A 24,262-nucleotide genomic window follows, 5' to 3' on the forward strand; every position below is an offset into this window, starting at 1 on the left:
AGTAGGAGTGTGCAAACTTGTTTTCTTGAGACACTATATATCGCAGTGTTACATCGATCATCACCTGATACAGAATGCGGGTTTGCAGAGTGAGGTGAGTCGTACATTCACATACATAATCAGCAAGTCAAATAGGCTGAGTCTATTGGTGTATCCATTTCATTAAATGTGAGAAATAGAACTGGTGAAGTGATGACCTAATGATCCTAATCTTGGGCAAGTATGTACGACACGGCACGGTCGAGCAATCTAACCAGTGACATGCTGTGACGTTTGGGGATAAATAGCCTGTAGGTATTTCTGGAGCCAGGGGCTCAGACTCGATTACATATTATATTCATTATACAATTTGATGCCAGTAGAAGTATATTCGTATTCGCATCTTCCTCGTTCCTTCCCAAAAAGGCTCGCATTTGACACGAGCACGTGAGCTTGCACATGCATCATGAGAGCACACTCAAGTTCTGTCCGAATATTCCCGAAACCCCGTTTCCAGCGAATGGGGTATTGGACACCCCAGCGTATGGTACAGTATCTCCAGAAAGTTTGTTAATCGCTTAGATACCCAAAATGTTTGCAGAAAGGTGTATGTGTTCCGGGCAAATCGAGTAGCGGGCAAAGTAAGAACATATGCATGGCGTGCATGAGAGTCTGTGCGTTTTGGAGCCGGGTCCTGGATTGCTGAACAGGTATCTGGGTGTTGTGACAAGCCGTCGTATATCTCTGCATTTCGGATCAGATGGCTTTGTGCCGGAACGATATATCTGGTGGCTATCTCTGAACGCCAGGATAAAAGATCTCCAGTCACTGTAACTACTACTTCAGCCAATTCTCGAACGATCTTTCTTCCCCAGTAACTCATCGTGTACCTCCCTCCACGCAATACACGCTGGCTTGAAGAAATTCCGTTTCGGTGCCCAAGGCGAGAAGTGGATGTCTTCGGTCCAAGCAGGACTTGCCATCGTCTCTGCCTCATCTTCTGAGAAGGTCATCCGCTTCCATTCTCTTTGCGCAGGGTATTGCTCTCCCATCGGGTGTCCTATCTTCCTACAGCAGACGATGGTCATGTCATTTTCTGATTCCTTGTAATGGTGTAAGATCCAGATAATTGTCCATCGGCCGTCTTCAGGTATCGTCCCATCTGGTAAACGGTTTGCTTCCTCCAAATCCACGATGAAGAAAGCTCGGGTGGCTAGTCGGGCTTGTTGCCCTGTTGGATCTCGATGTGCGGTGGTACGGAGAATGGTGAGTGCTTCTTGTCGGATGGATTTGTCACGGCAGAATATGGCTGTGTCATAGAGTGGCTTCTCGATACTGTCGGGAAAGTTGAAGACTGGGGACTTGGTGTTCCAAAGCTTGATGTTCGAATGGTTTATATGTCGAGAAAGTGAGACGATCTGTGCGAAAGAGGGGAGGAATTGGTCATGATCGGTTTGTTTAGTGAAGAAAGCACCCGCTAATGATATTTCGGCGTCCAAAACTTGGATTTGGAGAAGAGCTGCTTCTGATTGCGCAGGTGGATCTGTAGATTTCATAGCCTTGGCGAAGACCGGCTCGAATGCTTTGATCCATCTTCTGATGTCTTTGATGTACTGATTACGTTCCTCCACAAGCATCGTGGGTACGTAACATGGGTCCATCAGCTCGCCTGGACTATCCGCTGTATAAGGATGCCTCAAGTCCTGCTTGAGCATGATATTGCGAGCATACGACTCATCCAGCAGATGAAACGTACGTCTCATAATAAGTTGCTGGAATCTTCTTGCCTCTTCCATGATGCTGAACCGAATTGGCATATTTTTCACTGTGACTGCCCCCTCTTGTCGTCGTTTCATATGGCGGGGTAAATCCTTGACACCCCACCTGATTGCATGATAGAGTTCGATACGTCCGTACTCCTGGAATATCTCTTCGTCAACCACACTGGGATTTGGGGATGACAGCCCCGCACTCAGCGCGCTTTTGTTTTCCGACCATTGCTGGAGAAGCGAGTACCCATTCTGACCTTGATTGAGCGCTGTTGTGGGAGATTTCAGAAGTAGCTCAATACAGTAAATGACAAGACATGCCAGCAGAGCGTTCCTCAGTGACGATGGATCTTGTGGGACGGGCACAATCTGTTGCATACCAACTATTGCGCGATCGTAAGATGCCAAAGCAAAGGTTTGGTGCCTGTTTGCAATTTCCATGTTGGCTTTCCTCTCAGAAGCTGGACCAGCGGTGGCAAAGTAACCTTGTTTGATGGATTTGTTGAAAGCTCCGATTGCCACTAAAGCTCGTAGTACGAAGGGTTCATGGTAACATGCCTGAAGCAGAGTGTAACTCCAGGCGGAAGACTTATTGTATCTAGATAATTCTAGACATGCTTCTTCTTGGTACGCTCGGAAGTAAAGGGCTTCATCCTGGTTCACGAAGCGCAGGCTTTCCGAAGGCTGAACCTGACAGAGCCGATCTGTTTTCTGGGGCAGAAGTGGACGTCGGGAGTTTGGTTGTGTTCGTTTCCAGACACATGGTCGCTGGATACGGGAACACAACGTGCAAACCGGAACCCGTTCGTCACATTTTACTCTCCGGGCCCTGCAATATGGTTTGCCCATGTCAGTCACACGATGTCCTACATAACATAGCAGCTACATCCCGCAGTTGTACTCAAGATGCCGTAACTGAACTCAACATTCAAGATGGAGCATTGTACGGCGGGACATCCAACCATACGGCGATACAGCACGCGATAGCGTGGAACAACACAAGATGAGGTTTGACATCACGTACCTGCACGTCAAACAGCCGTTCCTAGACTTTGGAGCCGACTTCCGTTTACCTTGCTTCAGCATCCCGTACTGCCGACAGCCGGGATCAATAGATCACTGCCCCGGGAAGTCGAAGCTCCTAAAGAGAAGAGGTACATGAACGAGCTGGCACAGTGGCGCAAAAACGTGGGCCAAGGCCGGCATGGGTATGGAGAGACGTGGAGGTGATTCTGAGGGGACGAGATGTAATCATGCAAGACTACAATGTTCGTAGGGCAGGTGACCGAGGAGAGCCTCAGCTTCTAACAGACGCAATGCACCCCACGCAGGTTCCGAGAACTGTCTGGAGAAGAAGACTTGGACGTTGTATGAGAAGAGAACTACGTGGTGGTGGTGGTGGTGGAAGTGCCGCTGAAGGCTGATGGGCCATTATTGGAGCTGGACCACAGCCGTGCATGGGGCTTGACATTACTTCGTTACAGTACTTGCACTGCAGCCGACCAAGCCCAGGCCCAGGCTCAACCTGAAGCTGGACTCGCTGGACTCGCAGGAGCACAGCGTTCGCTATCTTTGTTCCCTCTCACCGCCTTTGCAGGGCTCTGCTTATCGGACCTGCGGTGGTGTGGCTTGGCAGAAAGTCAATCGAGTGGCAAATCATATCGGCATAAGCAGGGATACAAGTCTCGGAGGGTCGGCAATCGTTGATATCAGACAGACAGAAACAAATAAAGGGAGAGGAAATTTTGTCGAGGTGAGATGATCCAAGACCATTGGGCTGAGATCCTGGGATGGTTGAGAAGAACGAAACTTAATATTGCCTACCTAGGTCCGGTACAGCAGCCAAGGAAAAGACAAACATATAAGTTATTGGAAGAGGCAGCTATCATAATCGTGCACGGGGTTCAGGTACTTTTCTACTATTCCCATCTCCCATTCCAGCTCCACCTCCGCCATATCAATCTCTTGCCATCTCTTGAACAACATCAAGAGTTGGCCCAGGTCATGCAAAGAACACCAAGAAGCGTAGCTGCATGCACCGTCAATTGCCATAATCATAGCGCAGCGCGCCGTCATTGGTAGAGCCCACACTCGTTTCTTCAGACGAGAACCAGAACCCAGCAGCTCGACCTTCGCTCCCCAATTATATTCTGTCATAAACTCTTGGAAGTCTTTCAAAGCTGGGCATTTCTCTCGGCGGCTTGCTTGGCTTTCACGACTTTTCTTTACCCGTTCACAGGCTTGGCCTACAATCCCGCTGACCATAAAGAATTGCGTTAGTCCCGACCTAACTACCTGCCAAAAGTCCAATCGAGGGCATCACATCCTTCTACGAGAAATTCAACCATCTCGACCTTCTTTTCCTCCCCACCTCCCCCGCGCTCTTTACGAGCAGAACCCCTACATTCCCTCTCCTCACGACTACCTACGAAAACCTACGAGTATCCTTATCCTCACGAGGACCTTCCGATCATTTAAATTGGCAGTGCACTCGTTGCACCGAGCCGTCGAGTCGGCCAAGACACCAAGAATCTTGTTGAATTGGAGCGGCGACTGGGCGCGACCAGCTTCTGAATGCTCCGACACCACGCAATCCTTCTGACCGAATCGACAGACTGGGGAATTGGGAAGGACATACAGCTGGGTTGAAGCAGACACGCAATACAGGATCTGCCGTGAGCACCTGCTACCCACATCTGCTGTCAAAAATTTCCAGAAGCATACCTTATCGCCGTCGCCTCAAATTTCTTGGGAGACAAGAAATTCAAGCTCACCACCAAGAGAGACCAAGCTCTTGACTCACCATGGCGTGGGATCATCTCTCGATCAATCGACCGCATCTGGTCTACATCATCCTCGGCGGCTTCACGTCGCTGTTCATGCTGTGTTCGTCGTTCATCAAAGAACGGCTGTACATAGGTGAAGCAACTGTCGCCACAATCTGCGGAATTATTTTTGGCCCGCATGCTGCCAACCTGATCGACCCTGGAACATGGGGAAACACCGATCAGATCACCCTCGAGTTCTCTCGAATCGTCCTCGTCGTCCAATGTTTCGCCGTCGGTGTCGAACTACCCAAATACTACATGGAGAAGCATTGGAGGAGTGTGGTGTTCTTGCTACTGCCGGTTATGACATTTGGCTGGTTGATAACTAGTTTGTTCATTTGGTGGATGGTTCTACCACTCACATGGCTTGAGGCTCTGGTCTGCGCGGCTTGTGTAACTGCAACAGATCCTGTCCTGGCCAGTTCCGTGGTCGGCAAGGGAAAGTTTGCCAAGCGTGTGCCAAAGCATTTGCGAGATCTCCTCTCAGCCGAGTCAGGATGCAACGATGGAATGGCATTTCCGTTCATATACCTTGCTCTCTACCTTGTCGAGTACAGACCAAATTCCAAGGAGGTGGCATTTCATTGGATCGTCATCTCCATCCTCTACGAGTGTGTATTTGGCGCATTTTATGGGTTTATGATTGGTTATATTGGCAGACATGGGATCAAGTATGCTGAGAAGCATGACCTTGTCGACAGAGAGAGCTTTCTCGTGTTCTATTTTGTGCTCGCGCTATTTTGTGCTGGCTCTGGTAGTATCCTGGGAGTGGATGATCTCCTTGTCGGCTTTGCTGCGGGGGTTGGCTTTTCTAACGATGGTTGGTTCACACAAAAGACTGAAGAGTCGCACGTTTCCAACGTTATTGATTTGCTTATCAATTTGGCTTACTTTGTCTACTTGGGGACCATCATTCCTTGGGAGCAGTACAATAACGCAGCTTTGGGACTGACCCCTTGGAGATTGGTGGTCATTGCTATCTTCGTCATCTTCTTCCGCAGAATTCCGATCATGTTGGCACTGAAGCCACTTATTCCAGATATCAAGACCTGGCGAGAAGCTCTTTTCGCTGGCCACTTTGGACCGATTGGTGTCGGGGCAATCTTCGTAGCCATTCTTGCTCGAGCGGAGTTAGAGACAACAACGACCACGCCATTGGCATCCTATCCCGACCCCGAAGCCCATAATTATATGGTTGTCGCGCTTGTTTGGCCCATCACTACCTTCCTTGTTATTTCGTCAATTATCGTCCATGGCTCCTCCATCGCAGTCTTCACTCTCGGCAAGCACATCAATACACTGCATCTGACCATGTCTTACACAACAGATGTGGATGGTCCTGGCTGGCTGAACAGACTTCCTCGTATTGCAACCATATCAAGATCTCAAGCAAAGTCTACAGTGTCTGAAACCGATGCCGACGAGTTGAAGATGGACGACTTCCCACCCGGAGTGCTACCGCCCATTGGAATGCCACGAGAATTCTTACGTCGCCAAAAAGAAGAAGACAACCCGCCGAACAATGGTCGAGCGTCTTCTCTCATCCCTCGCCGACGAAAGAAGAAGTGGGATGACGGCCTGGGCCCTGGTGGGCCTATTAGCCAGTCGGCAATTTACCCTGTCCGACGCAGCCAGAGTGAGCATCTGAGTGAGAACACTTCCGATACTTTGACCCCAGGTGGAAACTCTCCAGATACTGAGAAGGATATCGAGAACGAAAAGAACGAACGTGACCTGGGCGAGGTCCAGCATGATCCCGAGATGGAAAAGATCATGTCCAGAGGTTCTGATGAGACAAGACAACGGCACGGATCACGAGCAGAAAACGAACCAAATAGAAGAGAGATCTATCGAGAAGGTTCCGACATCATTATCGAAGATGAAGATGGCGAGGTTGTTGATAGCAAGATTGAGTCACATACACGAAAGGAAAGACAACAAGCTGTTGAAAAGACTGTAAAAGAAACGAAAGAAGAAATCGAGTCTTCTGGACTCGGTTACAGGAATTTGAGAAAGAAGTTAGGTATTTGGAGGCACAGAGATGAGCCAGAAGAAGAAGATGGTGGACCAAAGGGTGCAAAGGCACCACCCAAGAAGAGAGGTCCAGCATTGGCATATCAATTTGGGAACACTGTAAGTTGGCCCATTCTTCTGATATAATTTGGTACTAACTGCCAATCTAGATTATTGTTGAGGATGAAGACGGAGAAGTCGTTAAGACTTACGAGATCCCATCAAGCAAACCCAAGACCGGCGGAGAAGGAAGTTCTGGTGGTGTCGTCCGAAAAGAGCTCAACCGCATGGGTACATGGACCGGTATCACCAAGAAGCCAGGCGACGCTCACAAGGGCGAGGAATCCTCCCGACCCGGACTATCACACGGTGAATCTGTCCTCGGCAGACTAGGCAACTGGGGCTTCAAAGGTCCTAACACCAACACTGAAGAAGGACCAGACAAAGCCAAACGCCAAGATAGCAACGAAGACGATGATGATGACCGACACATCCGCTTCACCATCGGTGGTGCAGGCCGCCGTCTGACCAAAGACGACTTCCTCAAGGAAATCCAATCCCTCGATCCCAAAGCCCGTGCCGCCATCGTCGACAGCAGCGACGCCTCCGCCGCCATGAAAGACCTCGCTCGCAAAGACGCCTCCGCCGACAGCCCCGGCAGCAGCCGTCTCTTCACCGCCAAATCCACTCAGATGGCTTCGGGCAAAGCGACTGCCAAGTCAGTAGGCGCTGAGATGGCACGTAGACGCGGAGCCGCGATCGATGAGGACGATGAGATGAGAGAATCTGGTAGCGAGAGCGACTTCGATCACCAGAAGCGCCGCGCGAAATCTGTCGCGGATCAAGGCGGCAGCAGACCCAGCCAGCAGCAAACCACTCGTCGCGTTTCTCATGCTGCTGATATAGGTGAGACGCAAGCGGAGAGGCGGAGAAGAGAACAAGCTTTGAAGGGCGTGGATTCTGTTACGCCGGCGCAGAGGGGGAGAGAGCGTTCGCGTGATGACGAGGAGGAGGGTGAGGAGGTTGAGGAGGAGGAGGAGGATAATGGGAGGGGAGAGGTTGAGACGGCGGCGGAGAGGAGGAGGAGAGAGGCTGCGTTGGGCCTGGATAGAGGGGCGGCGAGGGGAGAGGATAGCGATGATGATGATACGCCCAGAGTGCCGCCGCCGGTGGCGAGGAGTAGGGGGATCAGATTTGCGCAGAGTCCGGTTAGAGGGGGCAAGAAGTGAGTGATTGAGTTACCTCTTTGATGAGGCTTGAAGGTGATATTTGAGTGGAGCAAACTGGTATTGAATTGCGAGAGCGAGCGAGCTTTGTAGCATGGCATGGCATGGCATAGTATTGCATTGCGTGGTGTTGGTAGTACAGTACATGTTTGTGTTGGTGTTGGTGTGATTCTTGTAAATAATTTGGACAAATGCTACGATACTAGATTGTCTCCTATCCTCCTATCTATTATCTTCTTGATTTGTTTGTCTGGTGATAATTCAAGTTCATGGTCCATTCAATGGTGACATGAACTTGCTTACAGTAGTGCAGTTCAATGACAATATAAACAATAACTCATCTTCTCTGCTTTCTCTTTGGAGCCGAGCCTATCTATCCTACTCGGTGTGCAGTAGAATACAAGCCTATGCAGAACTAAGAGCGGTCTGAGAGAAAGCCTCTCGCGCTCATTTTCGGTTGCGTGTTCGTCCTTGCCTTGTTGCTAATATATTGGCTCGGGCGATGATAAGACGCCAGTGTAGTCGAAAGTAAGGATTTCCAGTGCTGGCAAGCTGTGAATTTGAAGTTGGAAGTCGGTCATGAAATGGTCTCTTGAAAGGCCAAAATCTGAAATCTAGAGCGGGCTTGACGTTTGGTGACGATGAAAGCTGGCGCTTAGCAAGCCCCTGTCGCTGGACTGGTAGAGATGGTCAAGGATCATTGAGCTATGCCATTTATTTGGAGGCGGCACAAATTACTCGGCACTACTGTCACATCGTCCTCTGAGGTAGGTCGTATGAAAGTATTTTCGAGGATGAATTTCTCCTCGTGAAATTCCGTTCTGCGAGTTCATAGCATGGTCACGACAGGCAGGCCTCATGGAACCGCATGCTCGTTGAAGCGTCGATGTAATCACGGGGAATTGGAAGGATTAGGCTCAGGTTACAGCTCTTTCCCACCGACTGGTAACCTTATTGTACTTTAACCATCTCTTCTCGCGAGCATCGAGTACAGTCCCAAGTGTCACTACTCTCTTCACATGCTGTGTAGCGGAATGTGCCACGCGCAACCTGTAACGCGGAGTCTCTCCTCCTCCAACCAATCGAGGGAAAGCAAAAACTCCAAGAAGCTGCCCATGGGGATTGAAATGACCAACAATTCCTTCTGAAAAAATAGACTGTTCCCACCATACCTGATGAGGACAGTGCAAGCCGGCCCCAGCGCTCAGTCGGCGCCTGAGCCCACACTATTTAAAGTAAATTACCCCACAAACTACGGGGGAATTCCAGGTTCCAAGAGGCGATGGTGGCGCGATCCGGTTGGGAAGTACGCGCTATTTCTCGTCGCGTCCCTGCGGTGCATCACCTTGGCGGCGTGCCCCCGAAATTAAAGTAATAAGTACGAGGGCCTGAACGTTGGGACGATCGAGGAGGATTCTCTTTTCTTTCTCTCACGTTCCCCCAAGCTTTCTCTCTTCAGTTCCTCTACCTGTCTTTGGTGTCAGTCACGCTCGTTCAGCATATCCTATCAATCAACCCGTCCTGTCGCTTTTGTATAGCAGATATTATTTACTTCTTACCTATAGAGATACTTTACTCTTTAAATTAGTCAATATGAAGACTTCCACTATTCTCCTTGCTCTGATGAGCATTGCGTCCGCTGAGCTCGTCGTCCGTCAAGATGCAAACTCTACGACGACTCCTGCCGCGACAATTACCAGCGTCGATACCTCCCCACAAGCCACTTGTCTTGCAGCATGTAATCCCACCGATGTCAATTGCCGCGCAGGAGTAAGTACAAAGTTTCTTTCATCATGAGTCCCAGTAATCACCAGGACTCGACATCCCCCGCCTAAGCGATATCACACACATTTGGACTTTTACTAACTAACCATCAACAAAGTGCGTCGGCGGAGCCCACCCCAACTCAGCCCAAGTCAACCAAACCTACGAGTGCATCACCAGCTGTCCCAAAGGCGACGGCAGCAAGTCCCAAACAGACCAGTACAACACCTGCGTTGCGAACTGCATCACCTCCCATTATCTCGGCAGCACTGTTGGGCCCGTCCCCGTTGGAACCGGCTCGGCCAGCGTGAGTGCGCAGACTACTGGTACTGGGGCAAGCGGTAGCCAGACAACTGGTGGTGCGGGAGCTCAAAGTACTTCTGGTGCTCAGCCAACTGGTGAGTCTTTGACCTGATGAGGCATTGAGGATGCTGGAGATGGTGGAGTGGAACTGATGAGAGTTTTAGGATCGCAAACTTCTGGATCGGATGCTTCTGCTTCTGGTTCTGCGGCGCCAACAACCACGTCGAATTCTGCTAATGGACCTATCCTTGTCTCTGCTGGAGGTCTCGCTGGTCTGTTCCTGGCATTCTTCGCCTTGTAAATTTGGGAAAGGGGCAAAGGGAAAAGGGGAAGGTGGGGGTGTTGCGCATGGGGTACCGAAAATATTAAGGCGATAATATCGTTCTACTTGGAGTGTTAAGGGGATTTGGCAGAGTTAATGTTCTATGATGACGATATAATGCGGTTGGAGACCTGGGGGGGTTTTCAGAATTACATAATTCCTTGTATGTATTTCTGGTTTGGAGCTAATTGTTGTCTTGTCTTTCAATTGCCTCCCAAATGTGTTTGAAGCAAGTTATTGTTGGTTCTGTAACCTTTGCATGAACGCTCATTTTACTACTCTCGGAGCGAAAAGCCAACATTCATGCAGCTCCATTTTTGTTTGCTTTGTGCTAAGCGAGCCAACCCGTATTCTGATTGATATGCGCGAACTTCATTAACATGTCGTCGATGTTTTTCCATCGTGGGGATCGTATCAAAGTGCTCGTTCAATCATTGCAACCGTTTGGGTTTGTGTTCTCGCATTCTACCCACTACGTTTCATTCGACACCCAAGATCACATTAGAAGACCCCGAGGGTTGCAGCTGCACCAGTAACGTGGGGGCAACGCAGAAGGGGAAACGAAATGGTTTTACAGCATATCTGTAACAAAAGTCTTAGCTACATCACTCTTCCTTCTGCGGCTCTGATCTCTGCTTCAATGCCAGGACTCTCCATTCCCTTATATTCATAGGGAGGCCTCAGGGAAGCATCGATGTCATATCTTATATTACACGAACTTGGTATGACAAAGGCTTCTAAATCCATGCAGTTCATGGTTAGTTAGGAATGTACTGCCATCAAAGTTCTCATGTCGTTTTAAAGCATGAACAATTGGCTCAGCTTCTTGCTCTTCCCTCACGTAGCCAAACCAACCGCCCGAGAAAAACATACCCGTTGATATATCCAAATAACTCAAAAACTCAGCACGTCAACCCTGCATACGTCCTTGGTAAGTTGAATTTGATCTCCTCGATCATTCCGTTCACTCGCACTCACACAGCCGGCGCCCGACGATAAAATCCCGCATACCTCCGCCTGTCGCCAATCCCTCGTCCGAAAAGCAAATCCTCAGTTCGGAGAGGGTTTCTTTCTATCTGCACCCTGTGCAGGATGTTCTTTTGTCTTTTTTCTTATCTCTTTAATCTTTCATTGGGTTCACTGGTTGTCGGCTGCAGTGGAAAATGCCAGACGGGACGCGTGGATTGTTTTTGTGGATATTGACGATATGGTGCTAAGCGAGGATTGGTAATTTTCCTGCCATCTGTTGTCGCTGTGTGACTTTTGCAAAAAATGATTATTCTATAATAGTCGGTCTGGCCCCGACGCACAGCTGTTTTTTGCTGGGGAACTTGTATTCAGCGTGAAGGGAAATTGAGGCTCTGGTGATGCGCTACACAAGTCGCGCTCCCGCTTGCCAGTTTGGGACCGATGACTAGCGCCACGTTCCAGCCAGTCCAAATAGTTATGAGAAATATTCTTAGAGAGACCTAAATATTGATAGTCGTCTCACCACTTCGGATCATCTTGCCCACAGCATTTCTCACGACTCTTGTCTTCATCTTTTAGATCTGCAAGGCAAAGGGCAACCCTCAAGTACCGAGTCGCCTGAATCAAGGAGAACATCATGGATATATCAAGGACACCTGATCCGCTGCAAAACATAGGTGCTCTCAGATTGCTCCCACAAGAATTGCGAAACGAAGTATGGCGACTTCTCCTCCACAGTAAACGGCTTACTTTTGGGCCATTGCACAAAACAGCTATTTTCCGGACCTGCAAGCAAATCCACAATGAGATCATTGCGTTGCTCTACAACAACAAGACACTTACTATTACGCTTAGCGCATCTTTCAATCGCAAAGCTTGGTTTACATTAGAAGTATCCCAAGGACTCACATGGAACTGTATGGATGGTAACGAAGCACTCGCCTCCATACCCTTCTCTCGGTTCAGAGAGATTAAGGTGGAGATTTCAGCACCGAAGGCCAAAGATCAGGGTCAACTCATTTGTCTCTTCCACAAGGTATGTCACTACCTCTCAAGATCCCTTTCGCCTTCCCTCATCGAGAGTATAAGAGATGTATTGCACGTTCGAAGTTTGATGCAATCGATTTCTGACAATTATACTAGGCACTTGAGCTCTCCAAAATACTCTCAAATCAATCATACCTTCCTTGTCTCCATATATCTCTCGTCGATACAAAGAAATCGTCGTGGTGCACAGAAATCATATTCGACGGAACAAAAGAGTACCATGAGTCATTCGTGCCTCAAAAGTTATTGGAGCTGGTATCATCCAGGGTGGAAAGCTTGAGCAGTTCCCGTAGCCATGACTATGACTACGTAGCCATCCTCCGTCCATTCTATCGCTTGCATAATGTCCACGAAGCTTCCGTTACCGTTCCCAAAAATCTTCAGGTCTATCTCGAACGGTCTGACTTATTAGAGGGGTTTGCTTCGCCAAAGAGCGAGGCGCTATGGAGTGACGAACTCATTCAGCGGCATCTAGACACGATATTCGTACTCTTCGAAGATGAGCTAGATGCGATACAGGGTCAGACAGCGGGGAGGATGCGTCTTCGTCGATTCAGCAAGTGGTTTGCAGATGGTGATGGGAAGATACAGGCTTATTTATCCGAACTCAGAAGGATTTACAACAGTCAGACTGATGTTATCGTGGATTATGAGCGCATTCAAAGACGATATGTTTGGATGAAGACGTTGAATCCAATGTCTAGCAAGTTGCAGATGCGGAGTGCGCAGAGTAGGGCTTACGTTCTGAGACAAACGCACGATGCGTTTTCAGCTGCGAGTGTCTCCGTCACGTCAACTTTTGAGGATGGATGGAGTGCAGAGGAGTGGTATAACTACTATCCTTTTGGAATAGTAGGATTAGATTTTGATAGTTATGGACATCTGCACGGCCCGGCAGTCACTTATGAGGCAACCGATGATGATAAGAAGGCATTGTCGTCGTTATTCGATGAGATTGAACATGAGAAGGAAGCAAGAGATTTACCGACGGAATATAGAAAGCTGGATGATGTTGGCAAAGAAGCGTCATATCTCTCACCGAGTTTGACGCCTTCAAGGTCGATTCCTGGACCGCTAAATAATCGCAAGCATAATCTCCATGGCATGATTTGAAATGTACCACACTATCATATGTCTGAACTTAATACTTCAATCATTCAATGTGTCCTCTGGTCCAAATCTCTGCCGTCTGATAACATTGCCTCGACATTCGACGTGCTGATCTTGCCAGGAAACGCTGGATGCCCACTGCCCAAGATGCGCCTCAATCGGAATACAAGACACTGAAAATATCCGCATTTCACCAAGAAAGTGGCAAAGATGGAAAGCAGCTCTTGGAATTGACGATGGTTCTTTCCCGATTGGAACGGTTCACCACTAATTCCGTCTTTGACCTGGAACCGAAGTCGGAATTAGACTGGTAATGGATCATATATACAGGCTTTCCTTAGTCCTTGAAGTCATAAGTAGCCCCTCCTTCCAAAGTGAAGCTGCCTGGTCGAGCCGCTCATTCTGTCCTTGCATGGTGGAATATTCAAGGCGGTACGATTCGAACATTTTTGGGGATCTGGCGACTTGAGTGAGAAGCTAATGGAAGCGGCGGCTTCGGTTATCACTTCCATTGATACTGTTTATTTTCGTGACTGCCTTGCATCGTGAGACCAAAAATTTCTATTGTTGTTGATTTTATTGCCAGCCTTGGCGATATCGGCGATATCGTTCCCCCAGTTCAATTAGATCTTGGACGTAGCCCAGAGCAATTGAGGCCAAAGAAAAGACTGTAACTTCTCGTTCGGAGAACAAATTCATCAAACCACACTTCAGACACTCAATTTTTAAATTCTCTGAATTTTCGCCAGAGACACCATGATGGTTTTCTTCCTGGTTCTCGTCATCCTGGCTGCCCTCTCTATTTTGAGAGTCGTAATCTACCGAATGTTCTATCACAAGCTCTCCAAATTCCCTGGACCGACTCTCTGGGCCATCAGTCAACTTCCTCAGGCTTACTATCTTTTCAAGGGTTGTCTTCCATACAAGATTCTTGAACTTCACAACCGTTATGGACCGGTTGTCCGCCTCGCCCCAAATGAGCTATCGTTCATCACAGCAGATGCATGGAATGATATCTACGGAAAACCATCCAAAAAGCCACAACTTCAAAAAGAGCACACTTTCCTTCCGCCTTCCACTGGCATAAGCGGTATCATCTTTGAGACGGACGATACTGAGCACAGTAGACTCAGGTATGTTGAGCTGCTTTCTATACATATCTTACTTAAAGCCATAACTTGCTTTAGACGAGTATTCTCGCACGCCTTCTCAGATAAGAGCCTACGAGATCAAGAAGCTACCGTCCTCAAATATGTCGACCAACTGATCATCAAACTGCAAGAAAATGCAACTGATTCCCTTGACATGTGCAAATGGCTTAACTTTGTCTGCTTCGACATCACTGGAGAATTGATGTTCAGCGAATCGTTCGACTCTCTGAACAAGCCTGATTTTCGTGTTAGTCACTCTGTCACATTTTCATATCCTGCTAATTATGCCTAGCCATGGATCAAAATATTCTACAATTGGGTTGCTGGAGCAGCTTTGCTTAGCATGGGTCAGAAACTGTGGCCCTTGACTAGTATTGTCAAGTGGCTCGTGCCCAAGGATATGAGAGATGCTGAAGTGTCTCATCGTATCATGACGCAAGAAATACTTGAGAAGCGCCTCAGAACAACAAATGCCTTCCACGTAGATTTGTATGTCATCCACTTCTGAGGTGACTAAGGCTTCGAAATGGCTAACATGGACAGAATATCCAACGTGGATCAATTCTTGTTGAACGACAAAATAGCTTCGGCCGAACTTCTGGAGTCTTGCAGAGTTATGCTTGTTGGGGGTGCAGAAACAATGGCAACTGTCGTCTCTGGAATGTTTTATTACCTACTGAGTAACTCAAGTGCTCATTCAATACTCAAGGCTGAGATTCGTTCGCAGTTCAAGTCCGCGGATGAGATCAATGGAAACACTGTGCAGAAACTCAAGTATTTGTCTGCAGTGATCAAGGAAGCTTTACGTATGTTTCCACCATTACCAGGCAATCTTCGACGAATAACTCCACCAGAGGGTTGTATGGTTGGAGGACAGTTTGTCCCTGGTGACACCAGCGTCGGTGTTCACATCTTCGCCGCAAACTACTCAACTCACAACTTCAACAAAGCCACAGATTTTCGTCCTGAACGATGGATTTCGAAAATCCCGGAGGAGTTCCAGTCTGACAACCGCTCTGCAATGCAGCCAGTAAGTCCTGGTAGTCTTTCTATTTGCCACAGCCTGATTTGTGTATAGTTTTCTATCGGTCCACGCAACTGCATCGCGAAGAACTTGGCTCTGCTGGAAATGCAACTCATACTTGCGAAGCTGATTTATAAATTTGATCTCGAGCTAGCAGAGGAGAGTATATTTTGGGCGAACGAGGTGAAGGTGTTTGGTTTTGTGCAAAAGCCAAAGTTGATGGTGAAGCTGGCAGCGGTTTAGAATGCCCGTAGCTTACCGAGGGCACGAAGTCGCGAAAATAAAGAGCATAGCAGAAATGTCCAAAATGTATAGCGAGCATCGGAATTCATCTTCATATAGTTGATGCCACACCTTTTCTACTCCGAATTCAATGCCACTTGATTTGAGGCTTGAGATACCCTGAAGTGAACTCGTTTCTCGTGGTATTTGTACGAAGGTATTGTTGACTTGAGTCTGCCGACTCGGATCTCTTAGCGAGTTGGTGGGATCAAGTCTTGGCAAAACGCGTGCCAGAAATCTCTCTACGCGCAACGCGTCTCACTGAATTTGCCCATCTCAATAATCACAGCAACAGCAATCTTCTCAACACGAAATACTCGAAATTTTCCAGTATGACTGAGCCAAGTAATGTCGAGATCCAGGAGCGATTTGAATCGGCAGGTGGAAAGTTGGAAGAAGATGTTCTGGCCGAATTACAATCGATCATGCGCCTGCATTCGATCGACGTTGAGGAACTGTGGTACAAATGGGAATCATACAGCATGAAGATGGGTTCGGATGACATGAAGCTGAATATCGAGACTGCGAGAGCCCTCAAGAAAGATGTGCAAGACGGATTGGAACGCGACAACCGGTCGAAGCAACATCTTCAATCGAACAAGCGGGCTGCTGCTACCCCTCGAACCGCTGCGAGCAATGGCGATGTATTTGGAATGTGAGGATATACCTGTTGCACTTGGACATGACTGATGGTTATAGCTTGGATGGCCTTGTACCAAACACTCCGCGAACTGGATCTGCGAATAGAAGCAGTGCTGCCAAACGGAAATTCGAAACTCCTTCGATGTCAAGAGTCAAGGCAGAGCCGGCCAGCAGCCCTCCAGAGTTCAAGACGCCTTACAAGCCAGGAGAACATGCAGGTGCTGCGTATGTGCCGAATGCCCTGAGATGTGAATTGAAACTAATGCCTGAACAGAGTTTCTTTCCACGACCGAAAGAATGCAGGACAAGCAGTCGAAGTTCTCAACGACCACATTAAAATTCCAGAGCCTCCAATGGCACCCTTCTCCGAACCGCGAATCAAACTCATTGCAAATTCCGATATGAAGAAGCTTTCCTACAAACCTATGGCCATGAAGTCCTCAGAAGCATCCGAGATATTGGACGACAAAATAGACGAGTTCATGCAATTGATCCAGGCACACCATAACTTGGACGATTCTGAATTTGGAAGTGCTGCAAGCCAAAGTACTAACGAGATAGTGGCGGTAGGGAGAATAGCCTCGGACTCATTGACAGGAAAGCTCAATGCCTCCTCTTTGGTGTTAGAGACCTCTCGAAGAATGGGAGCGGGTTTAAGGATACCCCTGAAAGTCGACTCCCTGCCTGGATACCAGTTCTTCCCTGGTCAGATAGTAGCGATGAAAGGAATCAATGCTTCAGGAGATAACTTTGCCGTCAGGGAAGTTCTTGAAGCTCCATTATTGCCTGGTGCTGCTTCAACACCAGCAGGACTCGAAGCACATATTCAGAGGTTGAGAGGAGGTCCGGATGCCATGGATTCCGACTCTGATCCAGCACCACTGAGCATCATATTAGGAGCTGGACCATATACAGCAGACGACAATCTGGATTTCGAACCACTACACGCATTGTGTAGCCAAGCAGCTGATTCCTATGCAGATGCACTTATCCTGACGGGACCTTTCCTAGATATCGACCATCCTCTTATCGCCACAGGAGATTTCGACCTCCCAGAAGAAGCCATGACTGAGCCAGACACCGCTACCATGTCAACAGTGTTCAAATATCTAATCTCACCCGCGTTTATCCAACTGGTAGCCGCAAATCCACATATCACAATCCTGCTCATCCCTTCAGTCAAAGACGTGATCAACAAACACGTTTCCTGGCCTCAAGAGCCCTTCCCAAAGAAGGATCTCGGGCTTCCAAAATCAGTCAAGATTATCGGAAACCCAATGACGCTCTCCCTCAACGAGATCGCAGTTGGTGTTTCCTCACAGGATATCCTCACAGAACTCAGATCGTCTGAAGTGATTGGAGGCAGGCCGAAGGAATCATCTGTGCTAGCTCGGCTACCAACGTATCTTATTGAGCAGAGGAACTTCTTCCCGCTCTTCCCTCCTGTTGACAGAGAGAGTTTGCCGAAGACCGGTACGGCGGGTGGCATCCCTGCTGGTGCTATGTTGGATACCAGTTATCTGAAGCTGGGAGAAATGATCAACGTACGGCCTGATATTCTGATTGTACCCAGCGCATTGCCTCCTTTCGCAAAGGTAAGATCAATGTTCTCCCTGATTTGAGGTTTATGCCGAAGACTAAATATTACAGGTCGTGGAAGGGGTTCTTGTTGTTAATCCCGGATATTTGTCGAAGCGCAAGGCGGCAGGTACTTACACGAAGATGACTATTCTGCCTGCTTCTTTGTCGAATGAGGATAGGGGTTCGTCGGTACTTGCTCACAAAGTGTTTGAAAGGGCGCGTGTGGATATTATCAGGATATGATTTAGACGAATGTGATGTAATTAAAGACTTGGTTTATGTCTCTGGACACGGCGTTGGGCTCAGGAGTAGGGACTGGCTAATAGGCATTACAGGATGAACATAGTTTGGCGAATATAACGCTTTGAGTTAGATATCAGTGCTACCTCGAGTCTACTCTTCTGCGTTTGTCGCTTTCATATCGGTCACCATCCCTAGATGTACTGCGCTTCCTGCGATATCTATCCTCCCTATCTCGTCTCGGCGATCTTGATCGCGACCTAGATCTGGATCTCTGTCTCCCTGGCCCGTGTGTATCTACATCTCTCGGCCGCTCACGCTCACGCTCACCTCCATCGCGCAGCGCTCTCGGCCCCTCTGGCGCGCCAGTGACTTTCTTGCGATCAGCAACCGGCATGCTATTCGCACCACTTGCACCTGGTCCAGCTCGCTCTCGATCTCGATCGGGCATGAATCGCTCATCTCCATTGAAGTCCATACCTCCTTTCCTCGGCCTATCATCGAACTGTCCCCATCTCCCCGTATCTTCACTCTTTAAGTCTTTATATTTCGTAGCTCCCTTCTTTCCCAGCTTCGTCATGTCTCGCATCTGTAGCGCTTGAGGTAATAGTTCTCGATTTACGTCGTCTGCAAATCGCGAACCCATGATATCTCTCTGACCCAGACCCTGAGCTTCGGCATCGTCCTGGTAGAAAGCACCTTTGTGATAGTATTTCTGCATGAATCCCATTTTGCCCTTCCCATCTTTCTCCTCTTTTTGTTTGGCAATGAACTCATCATCTTCTCGTTTCCTCTCTTCCTCGGTCAAGTTCTTCCTCCGCTCTACCTCTTCCAATTCCTTTTCTCGCTCTTCGATCGCTTCTCTTTCTCTCTTGATTCGCTTCAACTCTCGTAATTTCCACGCCGCGTATTCCGCATCTGGATCCAGCCCATCCTCGTCGTCAACCTCATCGTCCGCTTCTTCATCATCCCAATTCTTCTTGCCCGCTGCTCGCGCGGCAATGTCCTTCCTGATCTGTTCTTCCACAATCTCATCCGCAGCTTCTTTCTTCCTCTTCTCCTCCTCTGCTGCAATCTCATCTTCCGTTCTCATATCCACAGGTTTGTTCCCCGCAATCGCATTCCGCTTGTCCTTCTTGATGAACGTCGGCCGCATCAGCACCCTCCTTGGTGCCTCCTCCTCACTACTCTCAGCATCCTCACTGCCACTCTCCTCTTCACTTCCCTCCTCACTCCCTTCCGATTCCTCTTCCGTAACGAAGCCTTCTTCCTCTTTCGCCTTTAAAGCTTTCTCCTGTTCTATTCGCGCAATTTCTTTCGCGGCGGCGATCTTCCGCCGCTCATTCAGGTCGACTTTGCTGAGATTGCTGGTGATTCCACCGGCTGTGGAAGCTTTAGGTGGCGCGGGGATCTTGGATGGTGCGGTGGTCTCGTCCTCGCTGGCGTCGGAGTCTGAGGAATCGGCTTCTTCCACTACCTTGCCTGGTCTGTGGCGAGGCGCCTGGACGGGATTTGCGGTCATGCGCTTGGGTGGCATGATGACGGGTGAGATAGATTTGGAGGAGAATTGGAAGTTTAGCGGAGCTTGCTCGAGGCTCAAGAGGCATAAATTTTGGAGGTCAATGGCAAGGCTGAGGACTAGGACCCTTTAGGCTAGACTTCCCGCTCACTTGCAGGGATTCGATATAATTTTGGGACGAGGCGGAGCCATTAGATGCAGGTGGACGAAATTCAGAATATGTTTATGTTCACACCATGGTATTCTGGAAGTGTGCTTTCCGATTCTCTGAAGATTTCTCAAGTTTTGAAAGTGGCAGGAGGCAGCAGCGATTGAAGTTTGTATCAAGTTTTAATCCCATCCATCAGAATGTGCCATCACTCAGATCTATTTAATGTGCCTTGCAAATGAATCGCAATTTACCGCAACCTTGTATGAGCCCATACGCCTTCCAGATTGTTGCCTGAGTCTATGTATGGTATCAAAGTCGAATGTAATATCTGAGATTCGAAGTCCCCAAGCCAGAACGCCGCCCAGATGCAAATTATACCCTCATCACTCATAGAATTTCGTCCTCCTCATCGTCAGCGGGCAGAGGTATCGACTTCGCAGTCTCGACATCTTCCATAATCGTATGCTCCGGGGCAGCGGCGGTCCTGACATGATCGTCCTCATCCATCTCCTCAGCATTCTGCCAGCCCTCATTCTCCTTCTCTAAAGCTAGCGCATCTTCTCTCGCCTTCTTTGCAAGCATTTTCTTGTTTAACTCCTCCCAATTCTTGGCTCTCTCTTGAACAGTTCTTGCTCTATCCTTGCTCTTCTCAATCTTAATTTCCTTCTTGTCAATCACCGCTTCAGCACGATCCAGTCCTTTCTCTTGCCGCCGCTTCGCTTTTGCGCTCAGGACGGACTTCCGACCATTCTTAGACTTCTTTGAAATTCCGGCGCCTTGGTGGATTGATAGAACAGACTCCCGTTGATTCTTTGTCGCTGGAGGAGGCTTGAGATCCTTCAGGGATTTGTCGAGGTCGATGCCTGGAGAGGATGCCCGTTTGGCTGCACGCGAATGCACCGAAGTGACTAAAACATTGTCAGAAACTCGCGCTGATAAATCTTAGATAGTGAGATACGTACCACCCTTCTTCTTGGGTGGCGCTGTCTTTGCCATTGTCTGTTTGGAGTGATTGTTCTGGAGTGTGGGGTCGATGCTGGAAATTCTCAAGATTTCGGCAAAATTTAGACCTGACCACATCCCGTCTGACCCGCCTCACATGCTTGCGCTTGCGAAATGACCCTCTACATGCTCCACAAGACCTCTTCTTTGTATCTACCAACTTCTCCCTCACAAACTCAAAATCACAACGATCCAGAACCACCACTCCGAGATAACCCTTCCCTTTGCTATGTTCGCATCGAGTCCATATGCATTATCATGAATTCATACGACCCGCGACTGCAGGACCTGTTCGACGGTGATCCGGACCTCTATGAAGATTACCACCAGGACTACAAGCAAGGCGTTATTCAAACATCTACCCGCATAGGAGTCATCATATCCTTGATACTCTGCTGTGCTCCAATCATCTATCATATACTTTCGATCCTCGACTACGACGTGCTACCTCTCCCAGAGCTCTTGTGGAATATACTGGTCTACGTCACGCCGTCACGCCTACTTGATGCGATTGAATCTTACCAGAACCCACTCCGAGTTACGAACCCAGCGTTGAAGGATATCCCGAGGACTCATGCAGAAAAGAGTGAGACAATGCGGCGTGTACTTGGCTTGGACAGACCGGGGGGCATAATTGAGTCTGTTGCGCAAGCCGGGAGGCGAAGGCTGTCTACCCTCCCAGGACTCAACCTGAGCGCACATGGAGATGGAAGACCAGCGGGTTTGGGAAATTGGGATAACTCCTGTTATCAGAACAGCGTCCTCCAAGGGCTGGCGTCGCTGGACACATTATCAGGATATCTCACAAACCCTACGATTGAGGACCCGGTAGAAGGAGTGGAGAAACCGGATATGAAGATGGCAGAAGCTTTGGGAGAGCTCATTGCGACACTGAACGACCCCTCGAATAATGGAAGGCGGATATGGACACCCGCCACACTGAAGAATATGAGCAGCTGGCAACAGCAAGACGCACAAGAGTATTTCTCCAAGGTACTCGATGAGATAGACAAGGAGGTGGGAAATGTAGCGAAGTTGATGCAGACTTCCCAAGGATTGGAGTCGGATGGCTCGACAAGATCAGGTTCACAGACCCAGGAGCCGTCACAAATATCCACATTTCGGAATCCGCTTGAAGGCTTGATCGCACAACGAGTGGGATGCATGAAGTGTGGGTATTCAGAAGGGCTCTCCATGATCCCTTTCAACTGTTTGACAGTTCCTCTGACAAGATCATGGGAGTGTGATGTCTCGGAATGTTTGGACGAATATACAAAACTCGAGCAGATCGAAGGGGTTGAATGTGGCAAGTGTACGCTACTTAAATACCAAAGACTACTCCGGATTCTCGTCGACAAGCAGAAACCGCCTGTGTCTGACGAGAAAACTCACACGCAAGTTGTCGATAGGCTGGCAAGTATTGAGACTGCATTGGAAGAGGACGACTATGAAGAAAAAACCCTGGCAAAGAAACTCAACATCATTTCCAAGAACCGAGTGTCTTCTACCAAATCACGACAGGCAGTTATCGCGCGGCCTCCAAAGTCACTCGTCGTTCACTTCAATCGAAGTATCTTCGACGAAATGACAGGCGAGTTGAAAAAGAATCTCTCACATGTCAAATTTCCCCGAGTCTTGGATCTAGGGCCCTGGTGTCTTGGGAGTTCAGGATTGACTGACGACGTGACGACCGAGGAATGGCTATTGAACCCCGACAAGCCTATGATCGCTAGCACCAAAAGGCCATCGAGACTGCACGGTCCCACTTATGAGCTCCGAGCCGTAGTGACGCATTTTGGACGACATGAGAATGGCCACTATGTTTGCTACAAAAAGGTACCTGTCTTGGACTTGGCGGACACGCAGAATGACGAGAAATCCCCACACAAAGAGCAGTGGTGGAGACTGAGTGATGACGATGTTACGAAAGCGAGCGAGGATGCCGTTCTCGGCCAAGGAGGTGTTTTCATGTTGTTCTACGACTGCATTGAGCCTGGCACCACCAAAGCACCGGAAGTCGACATATCAGAGAAATGTGAAGTCGCCCATGATGTGGTAGTACCAGCAACTATCATCTCAAGCAGCAGAGTCACAGACGTGCCAATTCTGCCGGACTTATCTGCGGCAGCTGGGATCCCTTTACCTGAAGCAGACGACGAAGATCTCTCTCAAAGCGACGATCAGGACTCCCTTCCCACAACTCGAGAGGAGAGCATTGCAACAAGCGTCTCAGAGTACGATGAGGAAGACGTCTCCGGTCAAGACCTTGAGGACTATCAGCCTGCAAAGGCAATTGTGGTCCCGCCTTATATCAAAAAGGCGGGTGACAGCCCCACAAATGGAGATCAGAAGATTCTATCTCCTGGAGGTTCTCTCGTCATGGTCTGAGCATCTGGTTAATGGTACATATGGACTAATTCATGGTGTTTGGCTGGACGGATTGTATGCATAGCGAGGCGTTCTGGTAATTGGTGTTGGTTGCCGCCGGCTGGCGAGCTTTTGTGGTTGTCGAATTGGCTGCAAGATTGGCTGACCTAGGACTTGTTGCCCTTATCATCTTTAGACAGGTCATCAGTACATCATAACGAGTGATATCCTTTTCTGCCGTGAAATGCTATGGTTTTCAGCTAGTAAGACCCCAAAAGTTTGTGTACTTCAGTAATTACAACCCTGGTGTCGGGGACAGTTTCAACTTTCTCCGTTCGGCGCTGTATACTTTCATCAAAGAATCTAGTTCTTATTGAGGTGCACGAGCAATCTTCGCGGGACCTGGGCATCCGGCACAAACAAACTTGCCGTCCGCAGCGTTACACCCAGCGCAAATATCTTGTGTTGTAGGAAATGGATATTAGCGTCTTATGAAAGAAGACATTCAATTTCAATGCCCAATCAGCTGCTACCACTGGATCCAAACACGCTTTCCAAATGCATCGCTCTTGTGGCTCATAAACTTTCATAGGGGTTTCATACAGTAGAACGAGATACAAGCCGATCATGCATAGATGCCTACGTGACCATTTTGGAAAGTGCAACACTCGTAAAAAAAGTCAACCTTGAATGAACTGACTACCTAGGTACTTACGAGCTGTACAAGACAATGCCAAGCCAAATTTTGAGTTTGCCGTGTTTGCAAAAGACCAGTTGCCAAGAGAACGTCTGAAGAAAAAAGTAAGCTAGGAGATTGTGATGAGCCGAAAGTGGCTGCAAGAGAAATATTGGACCTTCTAGACGCAGACTCGGACTTGTGAGATATGATAATCTGTTGTTGTAGTAGGATCAATTTTGAAGGCAATCTGAATTCGGCTGGTTTATCCATTGCCTTTGAAGGGCGGCAGATGCA

At 48.6% G+C, this 24,262-nt stretch overlaps 10 protein-coding genes across 10 annotated transcripts; 7 read left to right on the forward strand and 3 right to left on the reverse strand.

Moving 5' to 3' along the window:
* Positions 1-138: 138 nt before the first annotated feature.
* Positions 139-2,834, reverse strand: ONS95_000422 (uncharacterized protein; the record flags this gene model as incomplete). The annotated part of the gene is made up of 2 exons (XM_058493573.1): positions 139-2,577; positions 2,773-2,834. The coding sequence occupies 2 exons, from the start codon at positions 2,832-2,834 to the stop codon at positions 822-824; spliced, it is 1,818 nt and encodes a 605-aa protein (XP_058363773.1). The 3' UTR covers positions 139-821.
* A 593-nt stretch (positions 2,835-3,427) lies between these two features.
* Positions 3,428-9,010, forward strand: ONS95_000423 (uncharacterized protein). Its single transcript, XM_058493574.1, has 3 exons — positions 3,428-3,656; positions 4,018-6,709; positions 6,760-9,010. The coding sequence occupies exons 2-3, from the start codon at positions 4,553-4,555 to the stop codon at positions 7,816-7,818; spliced, it is 3,216 nt and encodes a 1,071-aa protein (XP_058363774.1). The 5' UTR covers positions 3,428-3,656; positions 4,018-4,552; the 3' UTR covers positions 7,819-9,010.
* A 166-nt stretch (positions 9,011-9,176) lies between these two features.
* ONS95_000424 (uncharacterized protein) lies at positions 9,177-10,720 on the forward strand. The gene is made up of 4 exons (XM_058493575.1): positions 9,177-9,585; positions 9,698-9,977; positions 10,047-10,367; positions 10,514-10,720. The coding sequence occupies exons 1-3, from the start codon at positions 9,409-9,411 to the stop codon at positions 10,181-10,183; spliced, it is 594 nt and encodes a 197-aa protein (XP_058363775.1). The 5' UTR covers positions 9,177-9,408; the 3' UTR covers positions 10,184-10,367; positions 10,514-10,720.
* A 1,090-nt stretch (positions 10,721-11,810) lies between these two features.
* Positions 11,811-13,333, forward strand: ONS95_000425 (uncharacterized protein; the record flags this gene model as incomplete). Its single annotated transcript, XM_058493576.1, has 2 exons — positions 11,811-12,209; positions 12,317-13,333. The coding sequence occupies 2 exons, from the start codon at positions 11,811-11,813 to the stop codon at positions 13,331-13,333; spliced, it is 1,416 nt and encodes a 471-aa protein (XP_058363776.1).
* A 753-nt stretch (positions 13,334-14,086) lies between these two features.
* ONS95_000426 (uncharacterized protein) lies at positions 14,087-14,989 on the forward strand (the record flags this gene model as incomplete). Its single annotated transcript, XM_058493577.1, has 3 exons — positions 14,087-14,463; positions 14,518-14,728; positions 14,774-14,989. 3 exons carry the CDS (start codon positions 14,087-14,089, stop codon positions 14,987-14,989), a joined length of 804 nt encoding a protein of 267 aa, XP_058363777.1.
* An 18-nt stretch (positions 14,990-15,007) lies between these two features.
* Positions 15,008-15,559, forward strand: ONS95_000427 (uncharacterized protein; the record flags this gene model as incomplete). The annotated part of the gene is made up of 1 exon (XM_058493578.1): positions 15,008-15,559. The coding sequence occupies one exon, from the start codon at positions 15,008-15,010 to the stop codon at positions 15,557-15,559; it is 552 nt and encodes a 183-aa protein (XP_058363778.1).
* Positions 15,560-16,119: 560 nt separating this feature from the next.
* POL12 (DNA-directed DNA polymerase alpha subunit pol12) lies at positions 16,120-18,253 on the forward strand (the record flags this gene model as incomplete). The annotated part of the gene is made up of 4 exons (XM_058493579.1): positions 16,120-16,442; positions 16,487-16,654; positions 16,704-18,024; positions 18,080-18,253. 4 exons carry the CDS (start codon positions 16,120-16,122, stop codon positions 18,251-18,253), a joined length of 1,986 nt encoding a protein of 661 aa, XP_058363779.1.
* A 139-nt stretch (positions 18,254-18,392) lies between these two features.
* On the reverse strand, positions 18,393-19,787 carry ONS95_000429 (uncharacterized protein; the record flags this gene model as incomplete). Its single annotated transcript, XM_058493580.1, has 1 exon — positions 18,393-19,787. The coding sequence occupies one exon, from the start codon at positions 19,785-19,787 to the stop codon at positions 18,393-18,395; it is 1,395 nt and encodes a 464-aa protein (XP_058363780.1).
* Positions 19,788-20,307: 520 nt separating this feature from the next.
* On the reverse strand, positions 20,308-20,916 carry ONS95_000430 (uncharacterized protein; the record flags this gene model as incomplete). Its single annotated transcript, XM_058493581.1, has 2 exons — positions 20,308-20,828; positions 20,883-20,916. The coding sequence occupies 2 exons, from the start codon at positions 20,914-20,916 to the stop codon at positions 20,308-20,310; spliced, it is 555 nt and encodes a 184-aa protein (XP_058363781.1).
* A 120-nt stretch (positions 20,917-21,036) lies between these two features.
* Positions 21,037-23,310, forward strand: ONS95_000431 (uncharacterized protein; the record flags this gene model as incomplete). The annotated part of the gene is made up of 1 exon (XM_058493582.1): positions 21,037-23,310. One exon carries the CDS (start codon positions 21,037-21,039, stop codon positions 23,308-23,310), a length of 2,274 nt encoding a protein of 757 aa, XP_058363782.1.
* Between the last annotated feature and the right edge of the window lie 952 nt (positions 23,311-24,262).

The sequence above is a fragment of the Cadophora gregata genome (assembly GCF_030347475.1).
Source record: "Cadophora gregata isolate MNR1 chromosome Unknown scaffold_1, whole genome shotgun sequence".
Classification (NCBI taxonomy): domain Eukaryota; kingdom Fungi; phylum Ascomycota; class Leotiomycetes; order Helotiales; family Ploettnerulaceae; genus Cadophora; species Cadophora gregata.